This window comes from Thermobia domestica, chromosome 18 (assembly GCF_964235325.1).
Source record: "Thermobia domestica chromosome 18, izTheDome1.hap1.1, whole genome shotgun sequence".
Lineage (NCBI taxonomy): Eukaryota > Metazoa > Arthropoda > Insecta > Zygentoma > Lepismatidae > Thermobia > Thermobia domestica.
This window is the reverse complement of record NC_137471.1, coordinates 1,307,856-1,323,489: the sequence shown is the minus strand read 5'-3', so window position 1 is coordinate 1,323,489 and position 15,634 is coordinate 1,307,856. Positions and strand designations below refer to the sequence as shown.

Sequence of the window (15,634 nt, the reverse complement as noted above, 5' to 3'; positions counted from 1 at the left end):
ACTGTTGTCTCTTATGCAAAATCGCTCATCATTAGAAAGGATGCAGATTAAGAATACGGGAACATTTTTAAAATTCACAGGTAAAATGCATTAATTAAAGACTGAAGAATGTTTGAGGAACTTATTTATGAAGATGGAGTTACCTGTGGATATAGATACAGTGTTTTTGTAAGTGGTTTATTATTATGCAATTTTAATGCAAAACTGGTTTGTAAAGACTATTTTTAACAATTTGGTGCGATGATTTGCGCACTTTTTTTATTCCATTACGGACACAGCTACTATTGTTTCGCAACTACTCCGTACGAACACACTTCTCACTATTGCACGGCTCTCCAGTTGCGTTCTTCCCATAATCCGAAATAATAAAATTCTTGTTTGTAGTCACTACCTAGTACAGATTGGTGTGTGTTGCTCTCAGGGGGTAATCGATATTATTTACAGTACGTTTGCAGGTATATTATAAACCTGTACCTACTTGACGGGTAGATGCAAAGAAAATAAGAGGTAGAAGGTATTGAAAGATAATTAGTGAAAGAACTGTAATTTTCTGAACATTCTGGTTTCGCATCTGAACCTTATCAATTTCAAATGCAGTATCGGTATGAGGCATTAATAAAAGAAGCTAAAAGTCATGAATATATTTCCACGAAGAGGTGTGAGTTTAAGCGTTAGATAAATATGTCCCAGTATTGTTAATCTGTACCAACTAGAACTGTAATTTTACTATGAGGCTTCTCAGGAAAGTAAAGATACAAATATAATTGCACGTCAGGGGAAAATGTGATCCAAAGTTAACAAGAAGGACAGTAGTCTTTATTCCTACGACAACCATTGGGGATAATTAATCAGTGCTGCGCTGAATCTTGAGCGAGAAGCATCCGTTGGAAATGGCAGTGACAATTCCGAATCCCACAGGAAATGAAGTGCGCAGCACAGTCATAAGAAAAGCATTCGTCGAAGATTCAGTAAGAAATAAAGTCTGTGTATGGTCTGAAACGTAAAGAATCCTGTAGGTGAAGAAACATCTTGGTGGAAAATTATTTTGACAATGACGATTTGGTCAGGGAAGAAGTCACCATGTGGTTCCAGATGCAGGTGCCGGATTTTTACGATTCTGGGATACAAAACCTTGTTCCGTATTTAAACAAATGTTTGGTCAGTGGTGGCACTTATGGGAAGAAATATCCTCTGTACCAGTGTATCCAGTGTAGCTTTCTTCGTGTGCTTTCTTTGTATTCAGAGTAGTTTTCTTGGAAAAATATTCTCTGTACCAGTGTAGCTTTCTTCGTGTGCTTTCTTTGTATCCAGAGTAACTTTCTTGGAAAAATATTCTTTGTACCAGTGTATCCAGTGTAGCTTTCTTCGTTTGCTTTCTATGTATCCAGTGTAGTTTACTTGGAGAAATATCCTCTGTACCAGTGTATCCAGTGTAGCTTTCTTGGTGTGCTTTCTTTGTATCCAGTGTAGCTTACTTGGAGAAATATCATCTGTATCAGTGTATCCAGTGTAGCTTTCTTTGTGTGCTTTCTTTGTATCCAGAGTAGCTTTCTTGGAAAAATATTCTCTGTACCAGTGTATCCAGTGTATCTTTCTTCGTGTGCTTTCTTTGTATCCAGAGTAGTTTTCTTGGAAAAATATTCTCTGTACCAGTGTATCCAGTGTATCTTTCTTCGTGTGCTTTCTTTGTATTCAGAGTAGCTTACTTGGAGAAATATCATCTGTATCAGTGTATCCAGTGTAGCTTTCTTCGTGTGCTTTCTTTGTATCCAGAGTAGCTTTCTTGGAGATATATTCTCTGTACCAGTGTATCCAATGTAGCTTTCTTTGTATCCAGAGTAGCTTTCTTGGAAAAATATTCTCTGTACCAGTGTGGCTTTCTTCGTTTGCTTTCTATGTATCCAGTGTAGCTTACTTGGAGAAATATCCTCTGTACCAGTGTATCCAGTGTAGCTTTCTTCGTGTGCTTTCTTTGTATCCAGAGTAGATTTCTTGGAGAAATATTCTCTGTACCAGTGTATCCAGTGTAGCTTTCTTCGTGTGCTTTCTTTGTATCCAGTGTATCTTTCTTGGAGAAATATCCTCTGTACCAGTGTATCCAGTGTATCCAGTGTAGCTTTATTTACGCCTAACACATTTTTATATATTCTTGTTTTACGTTTGTATCTTTACTTTCCTGACAAGCCGACGTACGAAACGTTTACTGAGAAGCCGACGTATCAAATAAAACAACCGTATAAAACTGAAGCACTACAAAAAGAGACAATAAGGCAGAACTTGCATAATAATGCTATGTTCAAGTATAGTTAATGAAATAATAATTAAAAGTATTACGTAAAAGCAGACAAGATGAAGGACTTCTTCGCGAGATAAATGGAACTGAGTAAGTATGATTCTGTTTTCAAGTTGGGAAGATGACTGACCCCTAATTCTACTATATCGGTGATGAAGCGGGGACAAGGAAACTCTTTACATACTAATGAGAACCTTTGTACTAAATATATAATCAATTTCATCTAAGGTTATCGAACTGAAGAACTTTTGACCCAGAGCCTGTTTTAAATTGGACTGTTTCAACACAGGACGCCGTCAAACTCTTAACGCAATGCCGTTTTAACTCGAGCATTTCTGTTGTCACTCTTTTGTCCAGGCTCTACAGATGGAAGTCATTTGTCCTAATCATTTGTTGTTTATGAAATGTTTAATATGGAAAGAAAATAATTGTTTTTAAAAGTACTAAGTTTTGTGCTGTACGTGACCCAGACCCTGCGAAAAGTACAAGTATACCGTATTCCTTCCTTTAAAGTTCGGCTTGAGGATAGCAGAAGGATACAAATAGTTCTGCTTTTAGAAGTAAGAGGGAACAGAGAGTAGTCATTGAAATAAGCTTAATCTAGGTTCAAGTAAGCTAAATTAGCAAACTTTAGGGATGCGCACGAGACAAGATTTGTGGCTGTCTCGTCTCAAAAATGTGCTGTAAAAGTGATGTCTTGACTCGAAAAATGTATATTTCTCTATTGGAAGAGCCATGTCTCGACTCGAATTTTGTCAGCAAAATCCTGTCTCGTCTCGTCTCGTGCGCATCCCTAGCAAACTTCATTGCTTGGGTCCTCTTCGCGCAAAGATGTCAGGCTCTATAGACAGACACGTACCAGTGGTTGGTTCTGTGGGTTAGGACTCCCCCCGAAATCTCGATTGTTTGTAAATTTAGTCTAATTTTAGAGGTGTTTTATTATAATTTACTCTTATATTGAATTTAGAACGTTCCTAACTCTTTGGATTCCTCATGAAAGAAATTCCTGCATACGTCCATACCTATACAGGGTGGCCCAAAAATAGGTATACAACTCTGCATTCATTAGGATAACAGTTTGTTAAGATAATGCATTTATTTGCTTCGGTCTATTCCGACTTTAGCGTATAAGTGAAAATAATTTTAAAACAAATAATAAACTAGCCTAAGTTAAACCTGTATGGATAACAATAAGAAAATTATATAAAATGCCGTAAGTCGATCAGTGCTAGACTGTATACCTAATTTTGGGCCACCCTATAGATAAAAATTACCACTATGTTTCTCTCTAACAAGGAAACCGATGCAAATGTGACACGAAATTGTGGACGAGTTTATGAGGAAACGAAGTGTTTTTGTGTACAATTAAACCCATTAGAGGGAAAAACCCTTGATCTCAACCATACCGGAGATATAGAGGGTAAGAGAAAAGCTGGTGCTCTGATATTTTGTGGATTTTCGGCTATTTAGCGAGTGAATATGTTTCAAAACTGCATTGAAATGTTAAGAAAGATGCACCAGGCCGGATTAAAGTGGCGTTGAATGTTGAGGTGAATGGCGTAGCTTTTACCCGGGGCCGGAAAAAGAAGGGGCTATGAAGAATAACAAACGTCATTGACACGAAGAACAAAATTGTATGATATTATTTGTTAATATACAATCATGTCTTTAGTTCGTTGAAAATGAGAAAAGGTGATATAAAAATGTATTAATTATATTGCCAAAGGAACAGAGACGTTATTATGTGAACAATAATGCAAGGTCATATTCTGTACGAAAGTGCTATAGAAAAACAAATCAAATAATATGTAACATGGACACATATTGTTGCAAACGTAAGTACGACAGTTGTGTAGTTGAGTTGAGTTGATTTTGAGTTTAACATCTCTTTCAGTAGCGAGGCTATATGAGACGGGACCTACTGATTAAAGAGGAATCCGAATCATATGAGCTCCCGCCGGGAATCGAACCCGGGTCTCCCACGCTAAAAGCACGCATGCTAACCGATTAGCCACAAAGGACCTCACAACAGTGTGTAGGTGTGTGACATATATTAAAGCGCAAAGTATGAATGAATAAACAAAAATAGTATCTTCCACTTAAAAACGAAAACCTGTACGCCTTATATACTGTATATCACATACAGTTCCTATCAGTTAGTAATTGTAGAAATTATAAATGTTTGGAAAGTTCGGACGACCACCATTTTTTTTATTATTCAACCTATTTGACCTGATGATGCTTTTATTCGATTCCGCGTGCCAAGAAACCTATACGTAGACATCTTATACGCCTATTTCAGGCAACAATGAAACTCCAGTATTTTCGCTCTCCCCCTTAAAACATTGTTCCCCTAGAAGTTTTATGGACTCTTCGGTTTTATAACCCTCATATTTAAGGCGACGTATTACTATAGTTCCATGGATGAAGGAATTCTTCATTTTTAAAAGTCTCTTTTGTTTGTACTGTCGATATATATTCAAAAATTTGCAAAATATCAGAGCATCGGCCTTCCACTTATTCATCTATACCTTTGGAACGGTTGAGACCGAGGGGTTTTCCCTCTAATAAGTTTAGTTGTACACAAAAATAATTCGTTTGCGCGTAAACTCGTCCACAATTTCGTGTCACAGTTGAATCGGTTTCCTTGTAAGAGTTTTAGAAGTTTTCCACTGATTTCTTACATTAAACTAAATATGAGTTACTCCAAAATATATATATAGGTTCAGGATAGAACCGATTCTGCTGCTTGATCACACTGCTGTAAATATGCTGCTTATATTTCTGCCAAAGTCATTCCATTCTGTTGATTTATAGGGAGGAAAATGTGCCCATGGATAAACGACTACTGTGTGGTTAAAATCTTCTTCTCATATTGTTTTCTAGTGTCCAAAATTACAATTAATCAATTAGTCAATTGTCAGTTAAATCAAACAGTCTTTTCTCCTCCATTTAGACGTGATGTTTTCCTTTACATGGTGCCCTCAAGAAAGGTTCAATATCAAATTTAGGATAAGAAGGTTGAGTGCGGATAGTTCAATCTCTCTTACACAGTGTTGCCACACTTGGTACAATTGTACGAAATTCAGCCCTTCGTGTTATTCATTGTTCCGTTGGTACCACGCTGGCATTTTCAGCCCCTTTTGTGAAAAAGTTGGTACAATTCTACCCAATTCAGCACCATTTAACAAATCGTTGTTAATTTTTTTTTTTTTTTTTTTTTTTTTTTTAAAGGAGCAAGGCTTTTAATGTCAGCAAGGCTTTTCCTACATCTCACTTTACTTATACTGTGGGTTGATCTCGTAAAATATGCTGTTGAACATTCATTCTGTGACGTTGCACCGCATAACGCTACGAACTTTGTGTGTCTAATATCCTGCTTTGGTCGTGAAATAAGCGAGAATATGGTGCAGTAATTTATATTTTAATATTCTATTATAACGTACTGTTTACACACGAACTCGGAGATGATTGATTTGTTCCTCGTTTTATACATTTTTCAAATATGGCCATAATACCGTTTTGGTTTATTGGCCACTTTGAAACAGAGTGCGTTTGGTTTACTTACTATACATACGGAAGACGAAAACTGTTAATATACGGCGTGTGTTATACTTGTTACGTGCGAGAAAAGTTTCATCTACTTTCATGGTTGTTCGGGGTCCACCTATTTGGATGTTTTTAAAAAGTGATTTTTAAGAAGAGCACTTTCTTGATTTGGACTCTTTATCTTGGAAGTGGGAAGGGGGAGTGTTCTAGAACTTTACCTCTTTTAGTTTCGTGTTATTGTAGAGCCATGTATTACACTGGTATAAAAAAATTAATTCAACCCTTTTTGTTTCAATTTGGTACTATTTTTCAGCCCACTTCAGAGCTAGGACTGTGGCAACACTGCTCTTACAATTTGAAACATTTCTGAAGATCAAAATAATGATTTGAAGCTCTCTTGTTATACGGGATTCATTGTAACTATGATGTTCGTATCCTCTTCATTTGGGGCATTGTTCAGTTTGGTGTGTGAAAAATGGATATTTATTGTTTAGCTTGAAAAATAACTGCTTCAAGAATTGGTTACGTCATATCACTGTACATAATGTCTTACTGTACACATAATTTATGCTCTTCACATTGAGCAAATACACATCATTATTCAAAAAGAATGATCGAAAACTAAAGCCTATTTATTTTCTACTGGAACGACATTAATAAAAGTGACAGCGAAGAAGAACGAAATAGTGTAAGTTTTTGAAAACATTACTAGTGTAGAATATGAGTACCCTGGGTTAGAGACCTGCACGGGCCGGGCTTGGGCGGGCCGACTCTGTTATTTCTTTGGGCTTGGCCGGGTTTCGGTGGGCCGACACTGATTTATCTTCAGATCGGGCCGGGCTGGGGCCGATTAATTGCAATTCTTTAATAATTATTGACTTTTGTTAAACGATAATTGGAATAAAGCCAAACGTTGAAGAAGTGTGCCCGTGAAAAATGTTACAAAGAATGCAATAGCTATTTAGAGTTTGTGTTGATTAGCGGCTCCACTTTCACTATAGAGGATTGCAGGCATTGCGCGGTAAATTGAGCTCTGACCTTGACCTTCACTGAACCCAAAATATGACAAGAAGGGGTGGGAAAATTTTGCCTGTCGCTAAACAATATTGCCATCTTCACTTTATGCTAAAAATCAATTAAGTTAGATTTTTGTTACAGGAAAAGGAGTTTTTGTTCTCTCGATGACAGGCAAAGTTCTAGGAGGCAATGGTACCATTCGGGAGGCAAGCGTCAGGTTGTGAACCAGAGTTTAGAAAATTTTTCTGAGGGTTAGGTCAAGTTTAATACTAAATTTTGAGAAAGATTGGGGTTCGAGCTAAATTTTATAAAAATTTATCGGGCCAGGGTCGGGCCAAAAACATAAAATTTATCGGGTCCGGGCCGGGCTTGGGCCAAGAATTTAAAAAAAAACTTATCGGGCCGGGCCGAAAATCTCCAAAACCTTTTGGACCCAGGCTGGGACGGGCCTAGGTACATTCGAGCTGGATTGGACTCGGGCCGAAACATTCGGCCCGTGCAGGTCTCTACCCTGGGTAACACCGCAGACGTCGAACCTCTTCTTTGATGTTTCTGATCGACCAGTACTTTTCGAGGAGCACAAACATCGACTGGATTCAAACCTCTGAACCCAGCGTGAAATGCAGTTTCTAAGCACTGTTTTGTTTTCGAATTTTGTACAAAAATTTCTCTTCACTTTTACGACATATCCTATTCCTGAAAATTCTATCACACAATATAATGCACATGCTGTACCCTTTTGATTCTCTTTTACATATGTAACTGCTTATCATGCGCGCTGACTACGTGTATGGTGCGGGAAGCACTCACACAATTACGATTATCAAAAATTAATAAGCAATTAAAACATTGAGATAGAAATTAAAATTTCTAATCTCTAAAACATAATTGTTTCAAATGTGTTTGTCCAGAGACAACCAAGCAACACTCTACCCACTTCTTTGCCAGTCTCTGGCTTGTCAAAGGCAGGCCCCACAATGAGAAATTGAACTTACTGTGAATAGAATCGAACACAGTATTTTATGACACTGTTCATAAAAAGATTTTAACTAAAAGAAAATCAATCAAAAATATCGAGACTTCCCTGAAAACATATAACACATCCTCTATATGCAGCCACATAAATTATGGAAAGTTGGCGCCGTTGCTGCTTATACAACTAGCGCCTATAGCGGCCTTGATGTAAAAAATAAACACAGACTACAAAACTTTCAACCTTCCTTCTTTCCTATCAAATTTTGCTTTTGTATGCCGTTTCAATATAAAGATGATACTTTTCTCTAGATTTATGCTATACAACATATGTCTTGAGCAAACCTCAAAGAAGACAAAGTTTTAACGCGCAGAGACAATAATCTGAAAAAGATTGCGTCTTAATGTAAGTAGACAACCATGTCTCGACACGCGCAGAGACAATAATCTGAAAAGATTGCGTCTTAATGTAAGTAGACAACCATTTCTCGACACGCGCAGAAACAATAATCTGAAAAGATTACGTCTTAATGTAAGTAGACAACCATGTCTCGACACGCGCAGAGACAATAATCTGAAAAGATTGCGTCTTAATGTAAGTAGACAACCATGTCTCGACACGCGCAGAGACAATAATCTGAAAAGATTGCGTCTTGATGTAAGTAGACAACCATGTCTCGACACACGCAGAGACAATAATCTGAAAAGATTGCGTCTTAATGTAAGTAGACAACCATGTCTCGACAGGCGCAGAGACAATAATCTGAAAAGATTGCGTCTTAATGTAAGTAGACAACCATTTCTCGACACGCGCAGAAACAATAATCTGAAAAGATTACGTCTTAATGTAAGTAGACAACCATGTCTCGACACGCGCAGAGACAATAATCTGAAAAGATTACGTCTTAATGTAAGTAGACAACCATGTCTCGACAGGCGCAGAGACAATAATCTGAAAAGATTGCGTCTTAATGTAAGTAGACAACCATGTCTCGACACGCGCAGAGACAATAATCTGAAAAGATTACGTCTTAATGTAAGTAGACAACCATGTCTCGACAGGCGCAGAGACAATAATCTGAAAAGATTACGTCTTAATGTAAGTAGACAACCATTTCTCGACACGCGCAGAAACAATAATCTGAAAAGATTACGTCTTAATGTAAGTAGACAACCATGTCTCGACACGCGCAGAGACAATAATCTGAAAAGATTACGTCTTAATGTAAGTAGACAACCATGTCTCGACAGGCGCAGAGACAATAATCTGAAAAGATTGCGTCTTAATGTAAGTAGACAACCATTTCTCGACACGCGCAGAAACAATAATCTGAAAAGATTACGTCTTAATGTAAGTAGACAACCATGTCTCGACACGCGCAGAGACAATAATCTGAAAAGATTACGTCTTAATGTAAGTAGACAACCATGTCTCGACAGGCGCAGAGACAATAATCTGAAAAGATTGCGTCTTAATGTAAGTAGACAACCATTTCTCGACACGCGCAGAAACAATAATCTGAAAAGATTACGTCTTAATGTAAGTAGACAACCATGTCTCGACACGCGCAGAGACAATAATCTGAAAAGATTACGTCTTAATGTAAGTAGACAACCATGTCTCGACAGGCGCAGAGACAATAATCTGAAAAGATTGCGTCTTAATGTAAGTAGACAACCATTTCTCGACACGCGCAGAAACAATAATCTGAAAAGATTACGTCTTAATGTAAGTAGACAACCATGTCTCGACACGCGCAGAGACAATAATCTGAAAAGATTACGTCTTAATGTAAGTAGACAACCATGTCTCGACAGGCGCAGAGACAATAATCTGAAAAGATTGCGTCTTAATGTAAGTAGACAACCATTTCTCGACACGCGCAGAAACAATAATCTGAAAAGATTACGTCTTAATGTAAGTAGACAACCATGTCTCGACACGCGCAGAGACAATAATCTGAAAAGATTACGTCTTAATGTAAGTAGACAACCATGTCTCGACAGGCGCAGAGACAATAATCTGAAAAGATTGCGTCTTAATGTAAGTAGACAACCATTTCTCGACACGCGCAGAAACAATAATCTGAAAAGATTACGTCTTAATGTAAGTAGACAACCATGTCTCGACACGCGCAGAGACAATAATCTGAAAAGATTACGTCTTAATGTAAGTAGACAACCATGTCTCGACAGGCGCAGAGACAATAATCTGAAAAGATTGCGTCTTAATGTAAGTAGACAACCATTTCTCGACACGCGCAGAAACAATAATCTGAAAAGATTACGTCTTAATGTAAGTAGACAACCATGTCTCGACACGCGCAGAGACAATAATCTGAAAAGATTACGTCTTAATGTAAGTAGACAACCATGTCTCGACAGGCGCAGAGACAATAATCTGAAAAGATTGCGTCTTAATGTAAGTAGACAACCATTTCTCGACACGCGCAGAAACAATAATCTGAAAAGATTACGTCTTAATGTAAGTAGACAACCATGTCTCAACACGCGCAGAGACAATAATCTGAAAAGATTACGTCTTAATGTAAGTAGACAACCATGTCTCGACAGGCGCAGAGACAATAATCTGAAAAGATTGCGTCTTAATGTAAGTAGACAACCATTTCTCGACACGCGCAGAAACAATAATCTGAAAAGATTACGTCTTAATGTAAGTAGACAACCATGTCTCGACACGCGCAGAGACAATAATCTGAAAAGATTACGTCTTAATGTAAGTAGACAACCATGTCTCGACAGGCGCAGAGACAATAATCTGAAAAGATTGCGTCTTAATGTAAGTAGACAACCATGTCTCGACAGTTTATCCAGTTTGATAGATCCCTAAAATGGCCCATGAAGAATGAATCGTTGTTAATGTTCTAAGTTGAGAAGGGCATCTTTATTAGGTTTGTTACCGTAAGATAATCATCTTATTGTCTTTCATACCTTATTGACAATATATGAGGCTGAGATTAAATGTGCATATCTCTTCATGTTTTGACTAAACAAGGTTGAAGGGCGATGAAGTGGTCTGAGTTTCAACAGCAAATTACGTTGAATAAGGTTGAAACAATTTTCGTAAGCAAGACGTAACATAAAATGGGTTTTTCATTTCGGATATTTTTTTTTCTGAAAGTGACACTGAAAGATATTCAAGTCACATTAGAAGCAGGAATGAAAGAAAGTTCGTTAAGGGACAGTCATCATCATTAGGTATTCTGCCGTTATTGGCAGGTCATTTGATGCAACTGAGAAGCTTCCACGCTACACGATCTTCCACTAACCTCTTCGTCTTCACGTACGATTTTTCTGTTTTGATATCATCCATTAATTGTAGTCTCCTTCGCCCCCTCCTTCTCTTTCCCCCGACCATACCCTCTAAAACGTCCCTCACGATACAGTTTCTTCTAATCCAATGTCCCAACAAGTTTCTCTTCCTTTCCTTAATCATATTTAAAACTGTTCTTTTCTTCCCCGCCATTTCTAACACCCTCTCATTCATTTTTCGTTCGACGCAGCTAATTCTCTCCATTCTTCTCCACACTCATACTTCGAAAGCTTCCAGTCGTCTCTCATCATTTTTCTATCATGTCAATGTTTCTGACCAATACAATACAATACAACACTCCACAGGAAGCATTTTGAAACTTTTTCTCAACTCTTTATTCAAGTCCCACAAAATAGTGCTTTCTTCCTCCTAAAGGCTTCTTTTGCCATTCCTATCTTTGCTTTTATTTCACTTCACATTTCACATCATTAGTAATAATATTATCCAGATATCGAAAACTGGTCACCTGTTCTATTTTCCCCCCTTGTACTTCTATGTTTGACACCAATCCCTTCGTTCCAAACACCATGGCTTTTGTCTTTCTAACATTTATTTTCATCCCATATTCTTTACAGCCCTTACTTAAATTTTCTAACATTTTATTGATTTTCTCTTCAGATGCTGCAATAAGTACTATATCATCTGCAAACCGTATACATCAATCATTCTACCTCCTACTGAAATGTCGTCTTCATTTTGTAGGCTCTTTCTCACTATCTCTCTTAGATAGATATTAATTAATGTAGGCGAGAGACAGCACCTCTGTCGAACTCTCCTTCCAATTGCACTCTCTATCATTTCCTTTCCTATTCTAACCCCTACTTGTTGGTTCATACATAAGTTTCTTATGAGTCTTTAATCTTTTCATCACAACCCAACTTTCTTTAGAACTTCCAACAGCAATTTCCAATTCACGCGATCAAAAGCCTTTTCAAGATCAATAAATACTACATATATCTCTTTCCTCTTTCCTATAAACTTCACTCTTAATAATCCAATTGCATCTCTTGTACCATTACCTCTCCTGAACCCACTCTGTTCTTCCTCAACTTTTTAAATTTGTTCCTCCATATAACCTTCTGTTCAGAATTCGAAGCTAAATTTTTGCTGCAAGAGATATGAGATTAATAATTCTATAATCCCCACTCTTTGGATTCGATTTCTTAACCATTGGTATCATGATCGTCGTCAGGAATTTTTTTGGCCATTCTCCTGTTTCATATATTTCATTGCAGAGTCAGAACAATTCTTTCTTGACTTTGTCTTCCGTATTCTTAATGAATTCGATTGGTATATTATCTAACTCGGTTGCCTTTCCATTCCTAATCTCGGATATAGCTTTTTTTAAACTCATCCCGAAGAATCCTAAACCCTTTATCATCCTCGCCTACTTCATTATCTACTTCAATATCTAGGTCACACGCTCTATCCCTACTCTCATATAAGTCCTCCACATATTCTTTCCATCTTCCTAAGACTTCACTTCTCTTGCTGACTACCTTCCCATTCTTATTTTCTACTGCCATCGTACGATTTCCTCCGCAGTTCATAGATTTTTTCCTTGTACATTTCCTCATATTTCCCAATTCTTCTCTGTCCTCACATTTTATTTTGTAAAACTCTTCTAAGGGACAGTAACAAGTCTAAATGCAGAACTGAGAGAAAAAAGATATTATAAAGAGGAAGCAGATACTCAAATGTACGAAGACCTAACAGGAGGGAGCAAGAACCTTCCACAACACTCTGACATGTAAACAGATGAATAGCACAATATTGCCAGATGAAAGAAATAAAAGCGTGTGTGAATTACGACCGCTAGAGAAGAAGGCGTTACTGATATCGATGATTATATAAATAACAATAAGGAAAAGTTTATCAAGAGCTTTGTGTGGAATGTGTCTTTCATGGATCAGAATAATGGACAGTTCGGAAATCAAACAGATTTGAAAAGTAATTAGTAAAACTGTGACTACAAATTAATATAAATGTAAGTAGCTAGCTTTTTCGAGAACAATCATATAAATTTTGGAAAAGAATCGAAAAATGAAGCTGTAATTCATACTTGATTCCAATTAAATCCAAAGACAGTGTTGGAGACTATGTAAAGCAGACAAACCGCTAAGAACATTACAACATTACTTTGAAAATATTTAGCACCTCAATAATAACTATTAATATTTTCGGAAACTGAGACTAGGAACAATTTACATCAACTCCCCTTTAACAGGCTGCTAAATTAATTCACAGTATAATTTTTAAGTGTGGTCGGGGTCCTCCAGATCTTTTTTCAGTGTGTGCTCTCAGGATTTAAAAGATCAAGGAAAGCCGGTAGTATCTTGGTCATGATTGAGAAAATAAGAAGTAATACTATTTGTCATTAACTTCGCCATTCAAGAGACGACTGAACACGAATAAGGAAGTCAAAGAAAGGATTAAGAATGGACAGCAGAGCTATAACCAAATAAGGGCCATCTTAAAAGTAGATAAATCAAATAAGGGCCATATTAATAGTAGATAAATCAAATAACACCCATTTTAAAAGTAGATAAATCAAATAATAGCCACCATAAAAGTAGATAAATGAAATAATGGCCATCTTGAAAGTAGGTTAATTAAATATTGACCATCTTAAAAGTAGATAAATTAAAATATTGACCATCTTAAAAGTACGTAAATCAAATATTGACCATCTGAAAAGTAGTTAAATCAAATATTGACCATCTTAAAAGTAGGTAAATCAAATAATGGTCATTTTAAAAGTAAGTAAATCAAATATTGGTCTTCTTAAAAGTAGGTAAATCAACTAAATAGATAATATAATCCTTCGTGTTGTCCATAAGTAGTTCGCTAGAAGAAAAAAAGAGGGGCAAATGTACCGTAACGTTGGAATCGGCTCAGATTATAGAATCAAAAATCAGTATTATTTGACTTGATCTAGTGAAATTCAATCATTATATTCGACTCTGGTTCTAAATTAAGTACATTGTTCGTCATTAAATATTCTAAAATTGTAACATTAAAAAAAATACCCTAAATTTTCTCACCGTAATCTAATATATGTATAATGCAATATTACATTTTAAATCAACGCCTTGTTTGAAGTTCATGAACGTGAAAAGTACCTTAACAAATGCAAGTCCTATGCCAATTCCTCCAAGCAGAAGACCAGAATCAGACAGGACAGCTTCCAGTTTGTCCAGACAACCTGTATCATACGCGTACTGACTCTTACATGTCTCCTTCAGCTCCTTGTCACAACATGACGCTGGCATCATTCCTGTCTCATCCCAATCTTCAGGCCCCTTGGCACCACAACACTTCAACTGCATGGAAACAACAAATTAGAAAAAATAATTTTTGCATGTTTATTTATTTATTTATTGTCTTCAACAGAGACTATATTCTCCAATTACAGAAGGCCTGTACAATATATTTTACAAGTTTACTATTGTAATAGATTTAAAAGAAAAAGAATTAAAAAGTAATAAGAATATAGATAAATATATACAATTAATTTTGTAACAAACTATTTAAAACTGAAATAGCTACAGTAGCAGAAATACATGAAATCAATACGCTTATACATAAACATGTGAATATGCTTTTAGGAATTCATAAAACATTTTGTCGCAACAATTCACAATAGGTTCCAAATGACATGTTTACAAATTAAAAAAAAAAAACAGAACTTATAATTACCCACATAGCACACTACGTTCCTGGGATGTCCCATTTTGATCCCAATAATCCCATTCGGTTCCCGAGATTATCGGGACAATGAGAAGACATCCCATGGACGTCCTGCATGGGACGTCCTGAAGGATTCCCATGTAGGATGTCCACGGGACGTCCCAGATGGGCCAGGAGGTCCGAGGGAAAACAAAGAGACATCCCTTCGTGGTCCCGTTGAATATCCGGGGATATTAGCGGACATCTGGATCTCCCGCGGAAATCCTGTGGATGTCCCGGGAGCACATTCGGATAATCCCGGGATGTCCCGTCGTCCGTTGCGGGCTAAGTGTCGGACATCCCGTGGACGTACTTGTGCTATGTGGGTAGGTTATTAGTAAACATTAGAAACTCTCTTAATGTTGCTTATGTTGGCTTTGGAACTACAGAAAACTTAAAAAAAAAAAAAAAGCTGTGACCAAGAAACTACTAATATGCGTCCAGTGATGCCATCTTGTGGGGAAAATCTCATTTTGTGGGAATTTTAGACGTTATTTTTTTCGGAAAGGAATGAACAGTAACATATATGAGATTTTTTTGATATGATATACAAATACATGTAAAATCCACGAAAGCAAACTTCTCAAGAGACCGAAACTAGATATAATGAATCATCAATAAGCACAAAGTCAGTGTTAATTACCGTATTTTACGTGCTATAGGACGCACTTTTTTTCTTCGAAAAATTGCCTCCAAAATTCACGTGCGTCTTGTACTCGAAATTAATATAAAAATGTACG

At 36.9% G+C, this 15,634-nt stretch overlaps 1 protein-coding gene across 1 annotated transcript in view; it reads right to left on the bottom strand.

The window, feature by feature from the left end:
- Nucleotides 1-15,634, bottom strand: part of LOC145675521 (tetraspanin-6-like) — a 213,706-nt gene that overhangs the window by 5,747 nt on the left and 192,325 nt on the right. Inside the window, exon 4 of the mRNA XM_081746000.1 lies at nt 14,288-14,488. Coding sequence (XP_081602126.1) covers nt 14,288-14,488 — 201 coding nt within the window. The remainder of the gene's footprint in view (nt 1-14,287; nt 14,489-15,634) is intronic.